Source organism: Sapajus apella, unplaced genomic scaffold (genome assembly GCF_009761245.1).
Source record: "Sapajus apella isolate SASKATOON/1434 unplaced genomic scaffold, GSC_monkey_1.0 scaffold174, whole genome shotgun sequence".
NCBI classification, from domain to species: domain Eukaryota; kingdom Metazoa; phylum Chordata; class Mammalia; order Primates; family Cebidae; genus Sapajus; species Sapajus apella.
In genome coordinates, this window is record NW_022437114.1 from 511,893 (window position 1) to 528,205 (window position 16,313).

The 16,313-nt window shown below is 46.2% G+C and overlaps 1 protein-coding gene across 1 annotated transcript in view; it reads left to right on the forward strand.

The window, feature by feature from the left end:
• CFAP92 (cilia and flagella associated protein 92 (putative)) overlaps nt 1–16,313 on the forward strand; it is a 70,337-nt gene that overhangs the window by 44,278 nt on the left and 9,746 nt on the right. Inside the window, exons 10-12 of the mRNA XM_032267994.1 lie at nt 3,392–4,296; nt 8,787–8,981; nt 11,988–12,285. Of these exons, the coding sequence (XP_032123885.1) occupies nt 3,392–4,296; nt 8,787–8,981; nt 11,988–12,285 (1,398 nt within the window). The remainder of the gene's footprint in view (nt 1–3,391; nt 4,297–8,786; nt 8,982–11,987; nt 12,286–16,313) is intronic.

Consider the following 16,313-nt stretch of genomic DNA (forward strand, 5'->3'; position numbering starts at 1 on the left):
TTTTTTTTTTTTTTTTTTTTTTTTTTTTTGAGACGGAGTTTCGCTCTCGTTACCCAGGCTGGAGTGCAATGGCCTGATCTCGGCTCACCGCAACTTCCACCTCCTGGGTTCAGGCAATTCTCCTGCCTCAACCTCCTCAGTAGCTGGGATTACAGGCACGCGCCACCATGCCCAGCTAATTTTTTGTATTTTTAGTAGAGACGGGGTTTCACCATGTTGACCAGGATGGTCTCGATCTCTTGACCTCATGATCCACCCGCCTCGGCCTCCCAAAGTGCTGGGATTACAGGCTTCAGCCACCGCGCCCGGCGATGTTGAACATCTTTTCATGTGTTTATTTGCTATTTCAGATCCCATTTGGTGAAATTTCTGCTCGAGTTTTTGCTTACTTTTCAACTGGGTTGTTTACAGTTTTACTGCTGAGTTTTGGGAGTTTTAAAAATATATATATTCTGGCCGGGTGCCGTGGCTCACACCTGTAATCCCAGCACTTTGGAATGCTGAGGCGGGTGGATCACCTGAGGTCAGGAGTTCAAGACCAACCTGGCCATCATGGTGAAACCCCATCTTTATTTAAAAAAAAAAAAAAATTTACACACACACACACACACACACACATATATATATATATATATGTGTTCATATTCTAGGCTGGGCATGGTGGCTCATGCCTATAATCCCAGCACTTTGAGAGGCTGAGGTGGAGGGATCACTTGAGGTCAGGAGTTCAAAACCATCCTGGCCAACATGGTGAAACCACATCTCTACTAAAAACAAAAATTAGCCAGGCATTGTGGCACATGTATATAATCCCAGCTACTTAGGAGGCTGAGGCAGGAAAATCACTTGAACCAGGGATAAAGGTTGCAGTGAGCTGAGATGGAGCCACTGTACTCCAAACTGGGCAATGGAGAAAGACCTTGTCTTGGAAAAAAAAATTCTGGGGTGGGCACAGTTACTCACAACTGTAATCCCAGCAATTCGGGAGACTAAGGCAGGAGGATCACTTGAGATCAGGAGTTCAAGACCAGCCTGGGCAACATGGTGAAACCCTGTCTCTACAAAAAAAAAAAAAAAAGAAAAAAAGAAAAATGAGTGGGGCATGGTAGCACACACCTGTAGTCCCAGCTACTAGGGAGGCTAAGGTGGAAGGATCAGCTGAGCCTCGGGAGGTTGGGGCTGCAGTGAGCTATTTGCTAGTATTTTCTCCCAGTCTATAGTTTGTCTTTTCATTCTCTTTTATTTTTAAACGAATCTATGACAAACACATCTTTTCATTCTCTTTACAGTGTCTTTTGCAGAGCAAAATTTTTAATTTTGATGAAGTCCAAATTACACATTTTTTTTTTTTCACGGATGCATTGTGTTTCTGTGCCACATTTTTTTGTTTTGTTTTGTTGTTTTGTTTGCTTATTTGTTTGTTTTGTATCCGTGTCACATTTAAGAACTCTTTGCCTAACCCCTGGTCACAGACCTTTTTTCCATTTTCTTCTCAATGCTTTAACAGTTTTATAGTTTACATTTATATCTTTGATCAATTTTTTTCTTTTTTGAGGCAGTCTCGTTTGTCGCCCAGGCTGGTGTGCAGTTACAGCTCACTGAAACCCCACACATCCTGGCCTCAAGTGATCCTCCTGCATCAGCCTCCCAAAGTTCTGGGATTACAGGTGTGAGCCACCACGCCCAGCCTATGATCAATTTTTAATGAATTTTTGTATATGGTGTGAGGTTTATGTTGAAGTTCTCTTTCTTTTGCACTTTTGATAAACGTAGATTAGCCATGCTTGTGTGGATCTGTTTCTGGGTTCTCTTTCCTGATCCATTGATCTGTGTCTGTCCTTTCAGCAGTGCTACACTGTCTTGCTTATAGTAGCTTTGTAGTAAGTTGTAAAACTGGGCGAAGTGGTTCCTCCAATCTTAGTTTTCTTTTTCAACATTGTTTTAGCTCTTCCAGTTTCTTGGCTCTTCTATACAAATTTTGGAATTTGTTTATCAATATCTACAAAAAGTTGTTCTGGAATTTTGATTGGAATTGCATTACATTTGTAAATCTCTAAACTGATTGGTTTGAGGAGGGTTGACATCTTTGCTATGTTGTCTTCCAATCCATGAATATAGTATATCTCTCCATTTATTTACCTCTTTGTTTTCATCAGTGTTTTGAAATTTTGAGGACCCCTTATTTACATTTTGCCTGGAGAGCAAACTAATAGACTTCTGCTGAGCCACTGGGAGGATACCTAGGGATCTGATTGCTTCTTAAGGAACTTGCACCCAGTCCTCCCTGCCCCAGCCTTTCCATTTTACTGCCAGTTCCAGAGAGACTAGGTTTGCCATTCCCAAGTCTTTCAGGGGTTTTGCAGAGAAAATCTGGTTGGTTCTTAGCGTCTCCATTGTGTGTTTGGTATTTGGCTTTCTCAACTGTGACAAGCCTGTTACAAATAAATAGAAATACAATAGGTTTACCTAGATGATATTCTTTATTTCCTTAAACCTATCAAAGATCCTTATTTTATATATCTGATCATTCTAATATCTTATGCCTTGGTGCATCTGATTTCACTAGTAGTGCCTTTGTCTTTAGGTGTTTTGTGATTTTTACCATGATCTAATGTTCAATGGAACTTTCTTGATGGGAATTCTTTGAGGCCTAGGTTGAAAGTGAGTATCTCAAGGTATTCTGTAATTTTTGCCCACTGCTCTGGGAGCTCTGCCAATCCAGGATTATTTTAGAATAAATTCTCAGCTTCAGTGTAAAATAAATAGTACCTTTAGATAAAAATTCAGACCACAGACTTGTGTAAGGCTTAGTTTGTGATAATAAAACCTCAGCACCAAGGTCAAAACATGCAAATGTCCCTGCTCTGTGCCTCAGCACAGCTTGGCTCTTCCTTTCCATCTGGTTCTCTGTGCTCTCTCAGGCTCTCTCCTGCCCAGGGTGTCAGTTTTCAGCTTGGCACCTGTGGCTCTGCTAAAAGGGTCTATGCTGACCTCCACATGTATATTTGGAAAACGGGGATTTCCTATCTAAAAATCACTTCTCTGTACCTTTTCTGTGCCAGCCTTGGAATAGGAACTAGAAGTACAGATGTGAAAAAAGACACATGGCCTGTCTTCATGGCACTTACATTTTGGAAGGAAAAATAATGAACAATCCTTTTTGAGTCCTTGTTTGATGCCAGTTGCCAGCCTGGTACATTCACATGAGTGATGTCTGCAGCCCTGGTAATGGCCTTGCACAGTAAGCTTTCTCATGGATATTTTGTGGATGAGAAAACTCGGGCTCCAGGGGCAGATAGTAAGCCTGGCACTGGGGTTTGAGCTCCTCATGCTGGGGCTGAGTGACTGTCCTTGTGGCCAGGTGACCTACTGTGGCTCTGCTCTCTTGTAGAGGCTGTGCATGCCCGTGTACTGCAAGTACCAGTTCCATAAGACTCCAGTTCACAAGACCAAGGGGGAGCCCCATGGAACCCACATTCATTTCCAGGACATCAATGTCATCTTCCTTGGGGCGCTGCACCCCAGTGACCTAAGGGAATACCTGGAGGGCCCCCCCATGGTGGTGGAAGTTCACGACCGGGACCGCAAGTCAGAGGAGTGTTCTCGGAAGCCTGTGCTGTTTGGGGAGGATCCCCTGGATTCATACCTCAACTTTCAGGCCCTCATCTCTCCCAGAGAGACAGAGAACAACCCCTTTGAGTCCCAGAACAAGATGTGGCACCCTTATGGGATCGCCCGGGTCAGTTTTGCTGACCTCCTCCTTGGCCACAAGTACTTGAACCTGGCCGTCCCCATCCACAGCTGTGAGGTTCAGCCCACACATTGCAGCCAGAACAGTGGGAGGAGGAAGGTTGTGGGGCTTGGGGTCCCAAGAGATGGCCGCCAGCACAGCCCAATGCCCATGGGCAACTACCTCGAGGCTAACTCCCAGCTCAAGCTGCGAGTGGACATCGCGGTGCCACTGAGGGCTGAGGCCAGAGCCGCAGATCCCGACCTCGGGGACTCCCAGTTTGGTCGCATCATCTTCATCTTCGACTTCAAGAAGGTCTCCCTGCTGCACAGCCTGCTGCAGGACATCACCATGATCAATGCCAAGGCCCTCAGCCTGGACTCCTACCCGATCAGGACCCTGCAGCAGATCCTGTCAGCCTTCAAGATGCGTGTGCGGGTCCAGGAGCAGCAGCACCTGAATGTGCTCACCGGCTTCCATCTGCTGGATGGGAAGACTCACCTTTTTGTCCTGGAAGGCCTGGCCGACCAAGGCTTGAGGCAGCTGTGGGAGAGCCACCAAAGCTGGTAGGTGGTTTGTTTTGCATTTTGCATAAAAATGATGGCATCTGGACGCTGAGGAAGTGGAGAGGTTTTTCAGAGCCAAGGCCTAGGTTCAACATCCTTATCTGTGAGTCTCCTTTTGGGGTTCATTGTGAGGTACTTACCAGGGTTTAGTCATTGGACTTGAAGACTGAATTGCCTTTAGTTGCAGGGAGGAATTCAGGAGTGTCTAAGATGACTGAGGGGTCCAGGAGAGTGGGGCTGTCTTCAGGGTTCTGAGCCAAGGGCCACTGTGGCTAACCAGGAGCAGAATATTCTGTATTAGATTTCAGCTTGGCCCAGGGAAGATCATTCTGAAGATGGAGGGGCTGCCTAGGCTGCGGGAAGTTGCCCTTCTCTGAAGGCCTTCAGGGCACCTGTGGGCCACTCAGTGGGGACACTAGAGGCGAGTAAAGTGTCCAATTCTGGGCTGCAGCAGGTGGCCCCTTGCCAACATGGTGAAACCCTGTCTCTAGTAAATATACAAAAATTAGCCAGGTGTGGTGGCACATGCTTGTAATCTCAGCTACTTGGGAGGCTGAGGCAGGAGAATCACCTGAATCCGGGAGGCAGATTGCAGTAAGCCAAGATCATGCCACTGCGCTCCAGTCTGGACAACAGAGTGAGACTCTGCCTAAAAATAAATAAAAATCTGTAGGGTGATATTAGAGCATTAGTCAGAGGAAAATTTATAGCCTTAAATGCTTATATTGGAAATGAAAAATGCCTGAAAATTACTGAGACATAACTATAGTTGTTGCATTGATATGTATTTCAAATTATACCAATATATTGAAAAATTTATAAGAAATTTAAAAAATATGTTCAGATAATTTAATGTGGTATTGAATACAAAAATTAGTATAAAAATCTGTCAAATTTCTGAATACCATCTACACACAAAAACTAATTTAAAAAATTGGAACACATTTAAAGTAAAATATATGAAAGTCATAGGACTAAATTTGGCAAAAAGATGTGAAAGATGTCCATCACGAATATTACAGAACTTCAAGAAACATTAAGGAAATCATAAATAAGTGGGGCGAGATATCATGTTCATGAATTTGAAGACTCTATATTTTTTTAGACAGAGATTTGCTGTGTCACCCAGGCTGGAGTGCAATGGCACAATCTCGGCCCACTGCAACCTCCGCCTCCCAGGTTCAAGCGATTCTCCTGCCTCAGCCTCCTGAGTAGCTGGGACTACAGATGCGTGCCACCATACCTGGCTAATTTTTTTTTTTAATTTTTGTATTTTTAGCGGAAATGGGGTTTCACCATATTGGCCAGGCTGGTCTCAAACTCTTGACCTTGTGATCTGCCCACCTTGGCCTCCCAAAGTGCTAGGATTACAGGCGTTAGCCACTGTGCCTGTCCTGAAGACTCAATATTCTAAAGGCTCAACTTATCTTCAAATTTGAACTATAGATTCAGAGCAATTCCGGTTTTAAAAATTCCAGCAGCTTTTAAAGTATAGACCTTGATTTTAAAATTTCAAAGACTTTTTGCATGTTAAGATTCACACTCTTTTTTTTTTTTTTTAAAAAGTCCATTCTTTAAAATCTGTTGGGATTTTAAACCCTTTGCAGCAGCATGCAAAGGTCTTTTAAAAAAGATACCCTTGGCTGGGCGCGATGGCTCATGCCTGTAATCCCAGCACTTTGGGAGGCCTAGGCGGGTGGATCATAAGGTCAGGAGATCGAGACCATCCTGGCCCACATGGTGAAACCCATCTCTACTAAAAATACAAAAATTAGCCACACACGGTGGCAGGCACCTGTAGTCCTGGCTACTCAGGAGGCTGAGGCAGGAGAACTATTTGAACCTGGGAGGCAGAGGTTGCAATGAGCAGAGATTGCGCCACCTTTCCCCCCCCCGGGCAAAAAAACAAAACCCTTTCCCAAAAAAAAAAAAAAAAAAAAAAATACCCTTGAATAAGAAAAAGAAGAATTTGCTGTACTAGATATCAAGACTCATGATGAAACGAAGGGTCATTAAGATAGTGCGGTATTGGTTCAGAGATAGACAAGCAGACCTATGGAATATAATAGAGAATCCAGAAACAGATCTACACACAGGTGTTCATTTGACATATGACATATGTGATATTGCAAAATCAGCGAGGAATAAATATACTAAAAACCACTGAATTTTCTCCTTCAAAAGGATGAATCTTACACAATGAGATGCTATCTCATACTCATTAGGATGGATAGAATACAAAAGTCCAATGACAAACATTGGCAAGGATGTGGAGAAATCAGAAGTGTCCTCCTCTGCTGGGAGGAATATAGGTGCAGCCACTTTGGAAAACACTCTGGCAGTTCCTCAAATGATTAAACACAGAGTTCCCATATGACCCAGGAATCCCACTCCTAGATCTGTGTCCAAGAAAATGAAAACATGTATCCACACTAATGTGTGGATTATTGCTAAATTAGTGTACTAAACTTGCACACTCATGTTTATAACAGCATTATTCATAATAGCCAAAAGGTGGAAACAGCCCAAATGTCCATCAAGTGGTGAAGGGCTAAGCAGATGATAGGATGTGCATACACTCGGGTCCTATTTGGACATAAAAAGGAATGGAACACTGACCCATGCTACACTGGAGATGAGCCTTGAAAACATGCTGAGGAGAGGCAGCCGGCCACAAGATGCCACATATGACATGCTTCCATTTATATGAAATGTCCAGAAGAGGCCAATCTATAGGGACAGAAAGCAGTTTAGTACAGTGGTCCCCAATCCCTGGGCCGTGAACGTGTTTGGGTCTGTGGCCTGTAGGAACCGGGCAGCACAGCAGGAGGTCAGTGAGCTCTGCCTGAGCTCTGCCTCCTGTCACATCAGCAGCAGCATTAGGTTCTCATAGGAGTGAGAATCCTCTTGTGAACTGTGCACGTGAGGGACCTAGGTTACGCGTTCCTTATGAGGAGTCTTCCCACCTCAACCTCCCAAAGTGAAAAATCTATTTTTGAAAAGCAAAATTACAAAGCTTATAGATGAAAATATAGAAGAACATATTCATGACCCCAGAAGGGAGAAAGAGTTCTTGAACAAGACAAGGACAAAGAAGGAAAGAATCATACATTTGGCAAAGTTAAAAGTAACTTCTGTTCATCAAAAGACACTATCAGAGCCAGATAAAATAGATGAATCTCTAAATTTAAAATTTTATTTGGGAAGCAAGAATTACAATTTGAGGTACACAGACTGGGCAGTCTTCAGCATGTCTGAGAAACGGAAGGTTGGAGGTTTTGTAAAAAGGAGGGGCATTACACAAATGTCAGCTATTGTTTTGAGAGTTCACTGGTACCACAAAGTTTTGGGGTGCTGGCAACCTCTGGTGAGTTCCAGTGAGTGGAAGTAGTCTTAGAGTCGCGGCAGGTGGTGTCAGTAGCTATCAGATAAGACTGGCTGCCGGGTGGTAGCTCACACTTGTAATCCTAGCACTTTGGGAGGCCGAGGTGGGTGGATCACTCAGGAGTTTGAGACCAGCCTGAGCAGTCTCAAAAAAAGACTGGCTTCAGGTGGCAGCAGGCGGCCTCAGCAGCCATGCTGCGGAGAATGGCCTTCCGGGAGCAGTGCCGTGTGTCCTGGGTGCTTTCCCCTGCCTCCCCACTCTGTTTTAGTTGGGTGTGATGAGAATGACCAAAGGTATGTGATCAACTTCTGCAACACCACAAAAATCATGCAAAGACAAGCCACTATCAAACAAAATTATTTGCAAGGTCTGGAACTGACCAATAATTAGTATCCTAAATATATTTTTTAAAGTCCTGTGAATCAATAAGAAAACATCCTAGTGGAAAGTGTGGGCAAAATACTTCACAGAAGAGAACCTACCTCTGACCAAGCACAGATTCCCAAAGGGGCGATGAAGGCATTGTAGACTTCACCAGGTTCAAAAAGGTGAAGGAACAGCAGAGGCCAGCGCAGGGCAACGAGAGCAGGCAGTGCATAGAAACCCTGCCAGGCTGGCATTGCCACAGTGCAGAGCATGAGTGCCAGGGCAGGGCTTGGAGGGGTGCTGAGGGGCTGAGTGAGGGCAGAAAGCGGGTGGGAGGCGCAGGCCAGATCAGGTCAGTTTCAGCATTTCACTGCCAGCTCTCTGTCAAGGCCCCAGGTTTTGAAGGATGTTGTGTCTACCAGGGGGTAGTCATCATCAACACATTCCTTTTGTTTTTGTTTTTGTTTTTCTATTTTTTTAGTTAATTTTTTATACTTTTAAGTTTCTATTATTTTTATCTTAGAATAGTCTTCATTACCAACCTGCTCTTTTGAGACAGGGGCTCACTCTGTTGCCAGGCTGGAGTGCAGTGGTGCCATCAGGGCTCACTGCAGCCTCCACCTCCCTGGGCTTGTTTTAAACCACATAAAAGCTGTACACGACAGATCACCCCCACCACAGTGTCCCAGGAAGTCGGCACACAAGTTAACTCTGGCCCTTGGCCTTCTGTCTCTTGCAGGACTTCCAGGTCAGAACACAGGAAATACAAGGTGCTGTACAACTCACAGCTGCTGTTCCGCAGCCGGCTCTATGGGGACCTGGAGACCATCCTGTACCATGTGCACCTCTTCCAGCCCACGGAGCTGCTGCTGCAGCAGGCGGTGCTCTTCCTGCGAGACATGAAGTGGAGGCGGGTCTTCCAGGCACTGGCCAGGTGGGCGTGGCAGCCAGCACGGGGTCCTGCGCCCAGCGGGAGGGACACTTCTTAGCACTCTGTGCCCAAACAAGTGAGCTGGGGCATCCAGCAACTAGACAGTGGCCCCAACAGACGGTGGGGGGAGGGGACCGCTTGCCCAGATGCTGAGACTGTCGTGTCTCCTGCTCTTGGGGCATGTCCTAGAATCAATCGCCTAAGGAAGGAGTGGCTGGTTAAGACCCATTTTCTATTTCTGATCTTTCTTGGAAAAAGAAAAAAAAGAAGAAAAAAGACCCATTTTCTAACCTGGGCAACAGAGTGAGACCTCATCTCCACAGAAATTTTTTAAGAATTAGCCAGGTGTGGGCCAGGCACGGTAGCTCATACCTGTAATCCCAGCACTTTGGGAGCCTGAGGTGGGAGGATGGCCTAAGCCCAGGAGTTTGAAACCAGCCTGGGCAACCCAGTGAGACCCCATCTCTACTAAAAATACAAAAATTAGCTGGGCGTGGTGGCGTGTGCCTGTGGTCTCGGCTACTGAGGAGGCTGAGGTGGGAGGATTGAGGTCAAGGCAGAGGTTCCAGTGAGCCAAGATTGCACCACTGCACTCCAGCCTGGGCAAGAGAGCAAGACTCAGTCTCAAAACTAAAGGTCTGGCATGGTGGCTCACTCCTGTGATCCCAGCACTTTGGGATTAGAGATCCTGTCTCTACTAAAAATACAAAAATTAGCCAGGAGTAGTGGCTCACGCCTATAATCTCAGCTACTTGGGAACCTGAGGCAGGAGAATCACTTGAACCTGGGAGGTAGAGGTTGCAGTGAACTGAGATCGAGCCACTGCACTCCAGCCTGGGTGACAGAATGAGATGTCCATCTCAAAAACAAACAAAAAAAAAACAGGCTGGGTACAGTGGCTCATGCCTGTAATTCCAGCACTTTGGGAGGCCAAGGCAGGCAGATGACCTAAGTTCAGGAGTTCGAGACCAGCCTGACCAACATGAAGAAATCCCATCTCTACTAAAAATACAAAATTAGCTTGAGTGTGGTGGGACATACCTATAATCCTAGTTACTCAGGAGGCTGAGGCAGGAGAATCGATTCAACCTGGGAGTCGGAGGATGTGGTGGGCCGAGATAGCGTCATTGCACTCCAGCCTGGGCAATGAGAGTGAAACCCCATCTCAAAAAAACAAAAACAAAAAACATTTTTCAAGTGAGAACTGGGAAAAACAATGGAACCGATGCAGGACTCAAATAGCCAGGCCCACCAGGCCAGCGCAGCTCTCCCCCACTGCCTGATGCTTCCTGAACCCTCCCTCCCCAACCCCATTTCTTCCAACGCCAGTTCCAAAGGTCTGGCTCTTGGATGCTACTCACCTTTGCCGGGAGCTGCTTCTGCCCATCTGGCCTGCCTTTGCCCCCTGGCTATGGGCCTCCAAGTGTGGGAGCTGCAATGCTGCCTGGCTTGTGCTGGAGAGGCTACTCCTGCCTGTGCCAGGGTCTCACCATTCCCTCAGCGAGCAGCGCTGGCCCACACTGGCTCTAGGAGGGCTGTGGGTATACCAGTCCCCACTCTCAGGAGGCCACAGTTCAGAAGCAGAGATGACATAAAGAACGTGGGCAGTGGGGTGCCCTGGGACCCAGTGGGTGCATGAAGGAGGGGGCTGCTGCTTTCTCCAGGGCAGGAAAGGCTGCTGTTGAGGAAGGGCTGGAGCATTTTCAGCAGGTGGACAGTTTACTCGCTGCTGGATGTGGGCCAGGAAGTGTAAACCCTGTCTTCGTATTTTTTTTTTTTTTTTTTTTTGGAGACAGAGTTTCGCTCTTGTTACCCAGGCTGGAGTGCAATGGCGCGATCTCGGCTCACCGCAACCTCCGCCTCCTGGGTTCAGGCAATTCTCCTGCCTCAGCCTCCTGAGTAGCTGGGATTACAGGCACGCACCACCATGCCCAGCTAATTTTTTGTATTTTTAGTAGAGACGGGGTTTCACCATGTTGACCAGGATGGTCTCGATCTCTTGACCTCGTGATCCACCCGCCTCGGCCTCCCCTGTCTTCGTATTTTTAGGGCCAACAACAGGTCTGGCTCGAGCTAGCACTCACTGGATGTATTAATGGAGGAGGAAGAAGCTGGAGAAAGAGGAAGGAGAAGGAACTTGGTCAGGACTAAGAGGCTTTTCTTTGATTCCATAGCCCTCAGTTTTGGCATGTGGGGTGGTGCCACAGCGTTTGGGAGGAGGCCAGCCCCGGTCCTGCCTGGTAGGTGACAGAAGGCAGCTGAGGGTTCTATGAAGGAAAGAGAAGAACACTTTTTAGAAACTGCTTACTGCATCCAAGGTAGCTGCATCCATGTGGCTTTATTTCTATCTAAAAGGTGAGGAAGCCAGATTCAGAAAGGCTAAGGTTGAGCCAGGGTCACTGGGACAGTGAGAGTTATAAGCACCTGCTGTACAGTGGACTTCGGAGGCAGCTGAGACAGCAGCCAGCAGGCATGCCTGAGCATGGGTGCCGGACCCAATGCCCACTGCACACCAGGCCATGGCAGAGGGGACCAAAGAGGAGGGGGCCTTGGGGCTGGGGAGGTGGGCCGGCCGTTCAGTCCCTGAGCTTTGCTGAGGACTCTCTCCAGCCTCCTCCTCTATTAACAGCCAGCCCCATGAGGTTCTGTGTATGATGCTCCCAGTGCGGAAGGCTCTCTGCTCCACACCCCTGATGGGCAGCTGGTAGCACTGTGCCCCGATGGGGTGTGTGGGTAAAGGGGAGGCACAGCTAAGGCCACAGGAACAGAGGAGCACTCAGAGCAAACCGTGGGAGCCTTCATCTTCTGGGGGCTGGGGAGAAGATGGAGAAGGAGGCTTTTACCACGAGCCCAGGCTCAGCAGACTGGAATCTGAGCTCTCTAGTCACAAGCTCCAGGACCTGGGACCAGCTAAGCAGCCTCTGAGCGTTCATTTCCTGCTGTAGGATGAGATGATTACACCTGTCTTGCACAGTAGAGGCTCAGTGGGGTAGTGGTTCTTTGTTCCAGGATCCACGACATCTGCCATAACAGCACCACCCTCCAGGACGTGACAGTGAGAGACCTGCTGCCCTCCTCTGCTATGATCAAAGACTTGAACCAAGAGTTTGGAATGCCCCTTTCCCAAGAAGAACTCACAGATGAGAAACTGTTCACCCTACCACCTCAGCCCGCCCCCAATCTTGAGGACTACAGTGGTCGGAACTCCACCCTCAGCTTAGAGATCCATGCCCACCAGGAGAAGTACCTGCAGTGGCGGAGTGCCATGCTGCTGAAGAACAAAGACAAAAAGCACAGCTTCCTCCAGGTGGGCAGCCCTCCTCTCTGACTCGGGGCTCCCAAACCCCACCTGGGCATTCCAGGCGCTTGCTGAGAGGCACAAGGCATATTCCTGAGTGGGGCATCTGCCTCTGGTCCATGCCTGTGCTCCTGGCCTTGGATTACCCAGCTGGATGGACAAGAAGTACGGAATGTGGGGCTGAGCCATGTCAGAAATCTTCACTCCCAGTCCTAGATAACCTTGGCCTTCCTGAAAGGTGAGAAGAAATGCTATTAGGTGTGTTACCTTTACCATGGCCCCAGAATTCATTGTAGAGAAAGAATTGTAGCACGTACGTGTGTGTGTGTGTGTGTGTGCGCGCGCGCGCGCGTGCATGCACGTGTGTAACATCTTGGTTAGGCTGCTCAGGACACAAGTGTCGTAAGACATCCAAGCAACATAGGATGCAAACTAATCTGCATGACAGAGGGAGAGAATGGGAGACTGAGAAGCTGGTGATGGGGTGGAAGGATGGTGCTATGTGGCCTGAATGGGCAAGAAGAATCTCCCTCACCCTCAACCAAAAAGACATGAAAACAAACATCTGCTGTGGTATGACTTGCAGTTGTCTGCCCATAGTCTGTGTGAAGGCCCTACCATCCCAATTCTCCAGTTTGAAAACAAAGTCTCCTAGAAGCTTGTAAGCTTTGTATGTGTACATTCTTTATGAAAACGAACAAACAGACTTTTTTTCTTTTCTTTTTTGCGTCGGGGTCTCACTCCATTGCCCAGGCTAGCGTACAGTGACTTGATCACAGATCACAGCAGCCTCCAACTCCGGGGCTCAAGCAGTCCTCCTGAGTATGCAGGCATGCGCCACCACACCTGGTTAATTTTTATTTTTTATTTTTTTGTAGAGATTGGGTCTTGCTTTGCTGCCCAAGCTGGTCTCCAGCTCCTAGGCTCAAGGGTTTCTCCTGCCTCAGCCTCCCAAAGTGTTGGGATTACAGGTGTGAGTCACTGTACCTGGCTGTTTTTTCCATTAGTGTTCAGCTTTTTAGCTTTTCCAAAAGACCCAGTTCTTGGATTTATCAATTCTGCTTTTTCTGTTTTTCTAATTCATTAACTTCAGCTTTTATTTTTATTATATTTTAAAGCTTACACCTTTCTCCCTTTTCCTATCTTCTCAAAATTGGCTATTTCGTTCACTTTAATTTCTCGTTTCATAAATATATATATTATAGCACCTTGGGAGGCCGAGGTGGGTAGGCTGCTTAAGCTTAGGAGTTTGAGACCAGCCTGGGCAACATGGTGAAATTGCCTCTACAAAAAATTAGCTGGGCATGGTGGCACGCACCTGTAGTCCCAGCTACTCAGGAGGCTGAGGCTTTAGCCTGTGAAGCACAGGTTGCGGTGAGCCGAGATCATGCCATGGCATTCCCTGGATGACAGAGTGAGACCCTGTCTCGATGTGGGCACAGTAGCTCATGGCTCTAATCCCAGCACTTTGGGAGGCTGAGGCAGGCAGATCCCTTGAGGTTCATAGTTTAAAAGCAGCCTGGCCAACATGGCAAAACTCCCATCTGTACAAAAAATACAAAAGTTAGCTGGGTGTGGTGGCATGCACCTGTAATCCCAGCTACTCAGGAGGCTGAAGCAGGAGAATCACTTGAACCCGGGAGGTGGAGGTTCCAGTGAGCCGAGATCGTGCCCCTGCACTCCAGCACTCAGAGTGACAGAGTGAGACCATATCTCAAAAAAAAAAAAAAGTCAATGTTGAGAGTATTTACAGTCTTCCTTATCCTACCTCACAATGAATTTAGATATGTACAAGAATATATATTCATTTCATGGGTTAATATAATTTTGTTAATACCACTTAACAAGGAAGCATTTTAAATTTATTTTTATTTTTGAGACAGTCTTGTTGTCAGGCTGGAGTGTAGTGGTGTGATCTTGGCTCACCGTAGTATCTGCCTCCCAGGCTCAAGAAGTTCTCCTGCCTCAGCCTTCCAAGCAGCTGAGATTACAGGCACACACCACCACGCCTGGCTAATTTTTGTATTTTTAGTAGATATGGAGTTTTGCCATGTTGCCCAGGCTGGTCTAGAACTCCTGACCTCAAGTAATCCACCTACCTCAGCCTCCCAAAGAGCTAGGATTACAGGTGTGAGCCACCACACCCAGCCGCAAGGAAGGGTTTTTTAAAGATTTTGCAATAATATGGACAATTTTATAATATCGTAGTATAAAATTTACTAGCCCCCATCTCTTGTAAATTTGCTGAAATCACTTGTAAATATTTTTTTATAAATCACATTCCTATTATCTTAGATATGGCTACTTTAAAATGGCTTTAAATTTCCTATGCATACTATAATAATTGAAACCCAACCACAATTTTTCACATTTTTATAACTTTATTGAGATATAATTTACATACCATAAAATTCATCCATTGTAAGTATATATAAATCAATAGTTTTTAGTAAATTTAGTTATAACACCATCATCACAATCCAGTTTTAGAACATTTCCATTCCCACAACAAGTATTATCATGCTAGTTTACACTCAATCTCTGCTCCATTCTTAGTCCCACATAACCACCAATATGCTTTCTGTCTCTGTAGATGTGTCTTGTCTAAATATTTCAGGTAAGTGGAACCATATAATTATGTAAGCTTTTGTGTCTGGCTTCTTTCACTGGGCATAAAGTTCCTGAGGTTCATCCATGTTCCTGAATAGATCAGCATCGTGTTCCTTTTTTATTGCTGAAGAGTATTCTATTGAATTGATATACCACATTTATTCATTCACCACTTTTTGGAATTACTGTTATTTCTTGCTTGGGGCTATGATAAATATTGTTCCTATGAATATTTGCATACAAATCATGTGAAAATATGTTTTCATTTCTCTTGGGTAGAACTTAGGAGTAGAATTGCTGGGTCATATTGGTAAGTTTATATTTATGATTTTAAGAAATTACATTGTGGGCCGGGCGCGGTGGCTCACGCCTGTAATCCCAGCACTTTGGGAGGCCGAGACGGTGGATCACAAGGTCAAGAGATCGAGACCATCCTGGTCAACACGGTGAAACCCCGTCTCTACTAAAAATACAAAAAATTAGCTGGGCATGGTGGTGCACGCCTGTAGTCCCAGCTACTCGGGAGGCTGAGGCAGGAGAATTGCTTGAACCCAGGAGACGGAGGTTGCGGTGAGCCAAGATCGCGCCATTGCACTCCAGCCTGGGTAACGAGCGAAACTCCATTTCAAAAAAAAAAAAAAAAAAAGAAAGAAATTACATTGTGGGCCAGGTGTGGTGGCTCATGCCTATAATCCCAGCACTTTGGGAGGCCGAGGCAGGTGGATCACCTGAGGTCAGGAGTTCAAGACCAGCCTAACCAACATGGTGAAATCCCATCTCTACAAAAAAGAAAAGAAATAAATTACTTTGTGGCCAGGCACAGTGGCTCACACCTGTAATCCCAGCACTTTGGGAGGCTGAGGTGGGCGGTTCACGAGGTTAGGAGTTTGAGACCATCCTGGCTAACACGGTGAAACCCCATCCCTGCTAAAAATACCAAAAAAAAATGAGCCAGGTGTGGTGGCACATGCTTGCAGTCCCAGCTGCTTGGGAGGTTGAGGCAGGAGAATAGCTTGAACCCGAGAGGCACAGATTGCAGTGAGCTGAGATCACACTATTGCACTCCAGCCTGGGCAATAGAGCGAGACTCCATCTCAAAAAAAAAAGTACATTGTAAGAAAAGCAGTTTTTACAGCGTAGTTGCACAATCTTACATCCCTACCAGCAATGCATGAGGGTTCCAGTTTCCCCACATTCATAAACACTTCTTGCCAGTCCTTTTGATTATAGCCATTCTAGTGTGTAATGGTATCTTATGATTTTAATTTGCATTGTATAATGACAGATTATGTTATATAGCTTTTAATGTGCTTATTAGGAATTCATAAAGCTTCTTTGGTGTAATATATATTTGTATCTTTTTGAATTAATTTCTTTTTTTAAATTGAGACAGGGTCTTACTGTGTTACCCAGGCTGGTCTTGAACT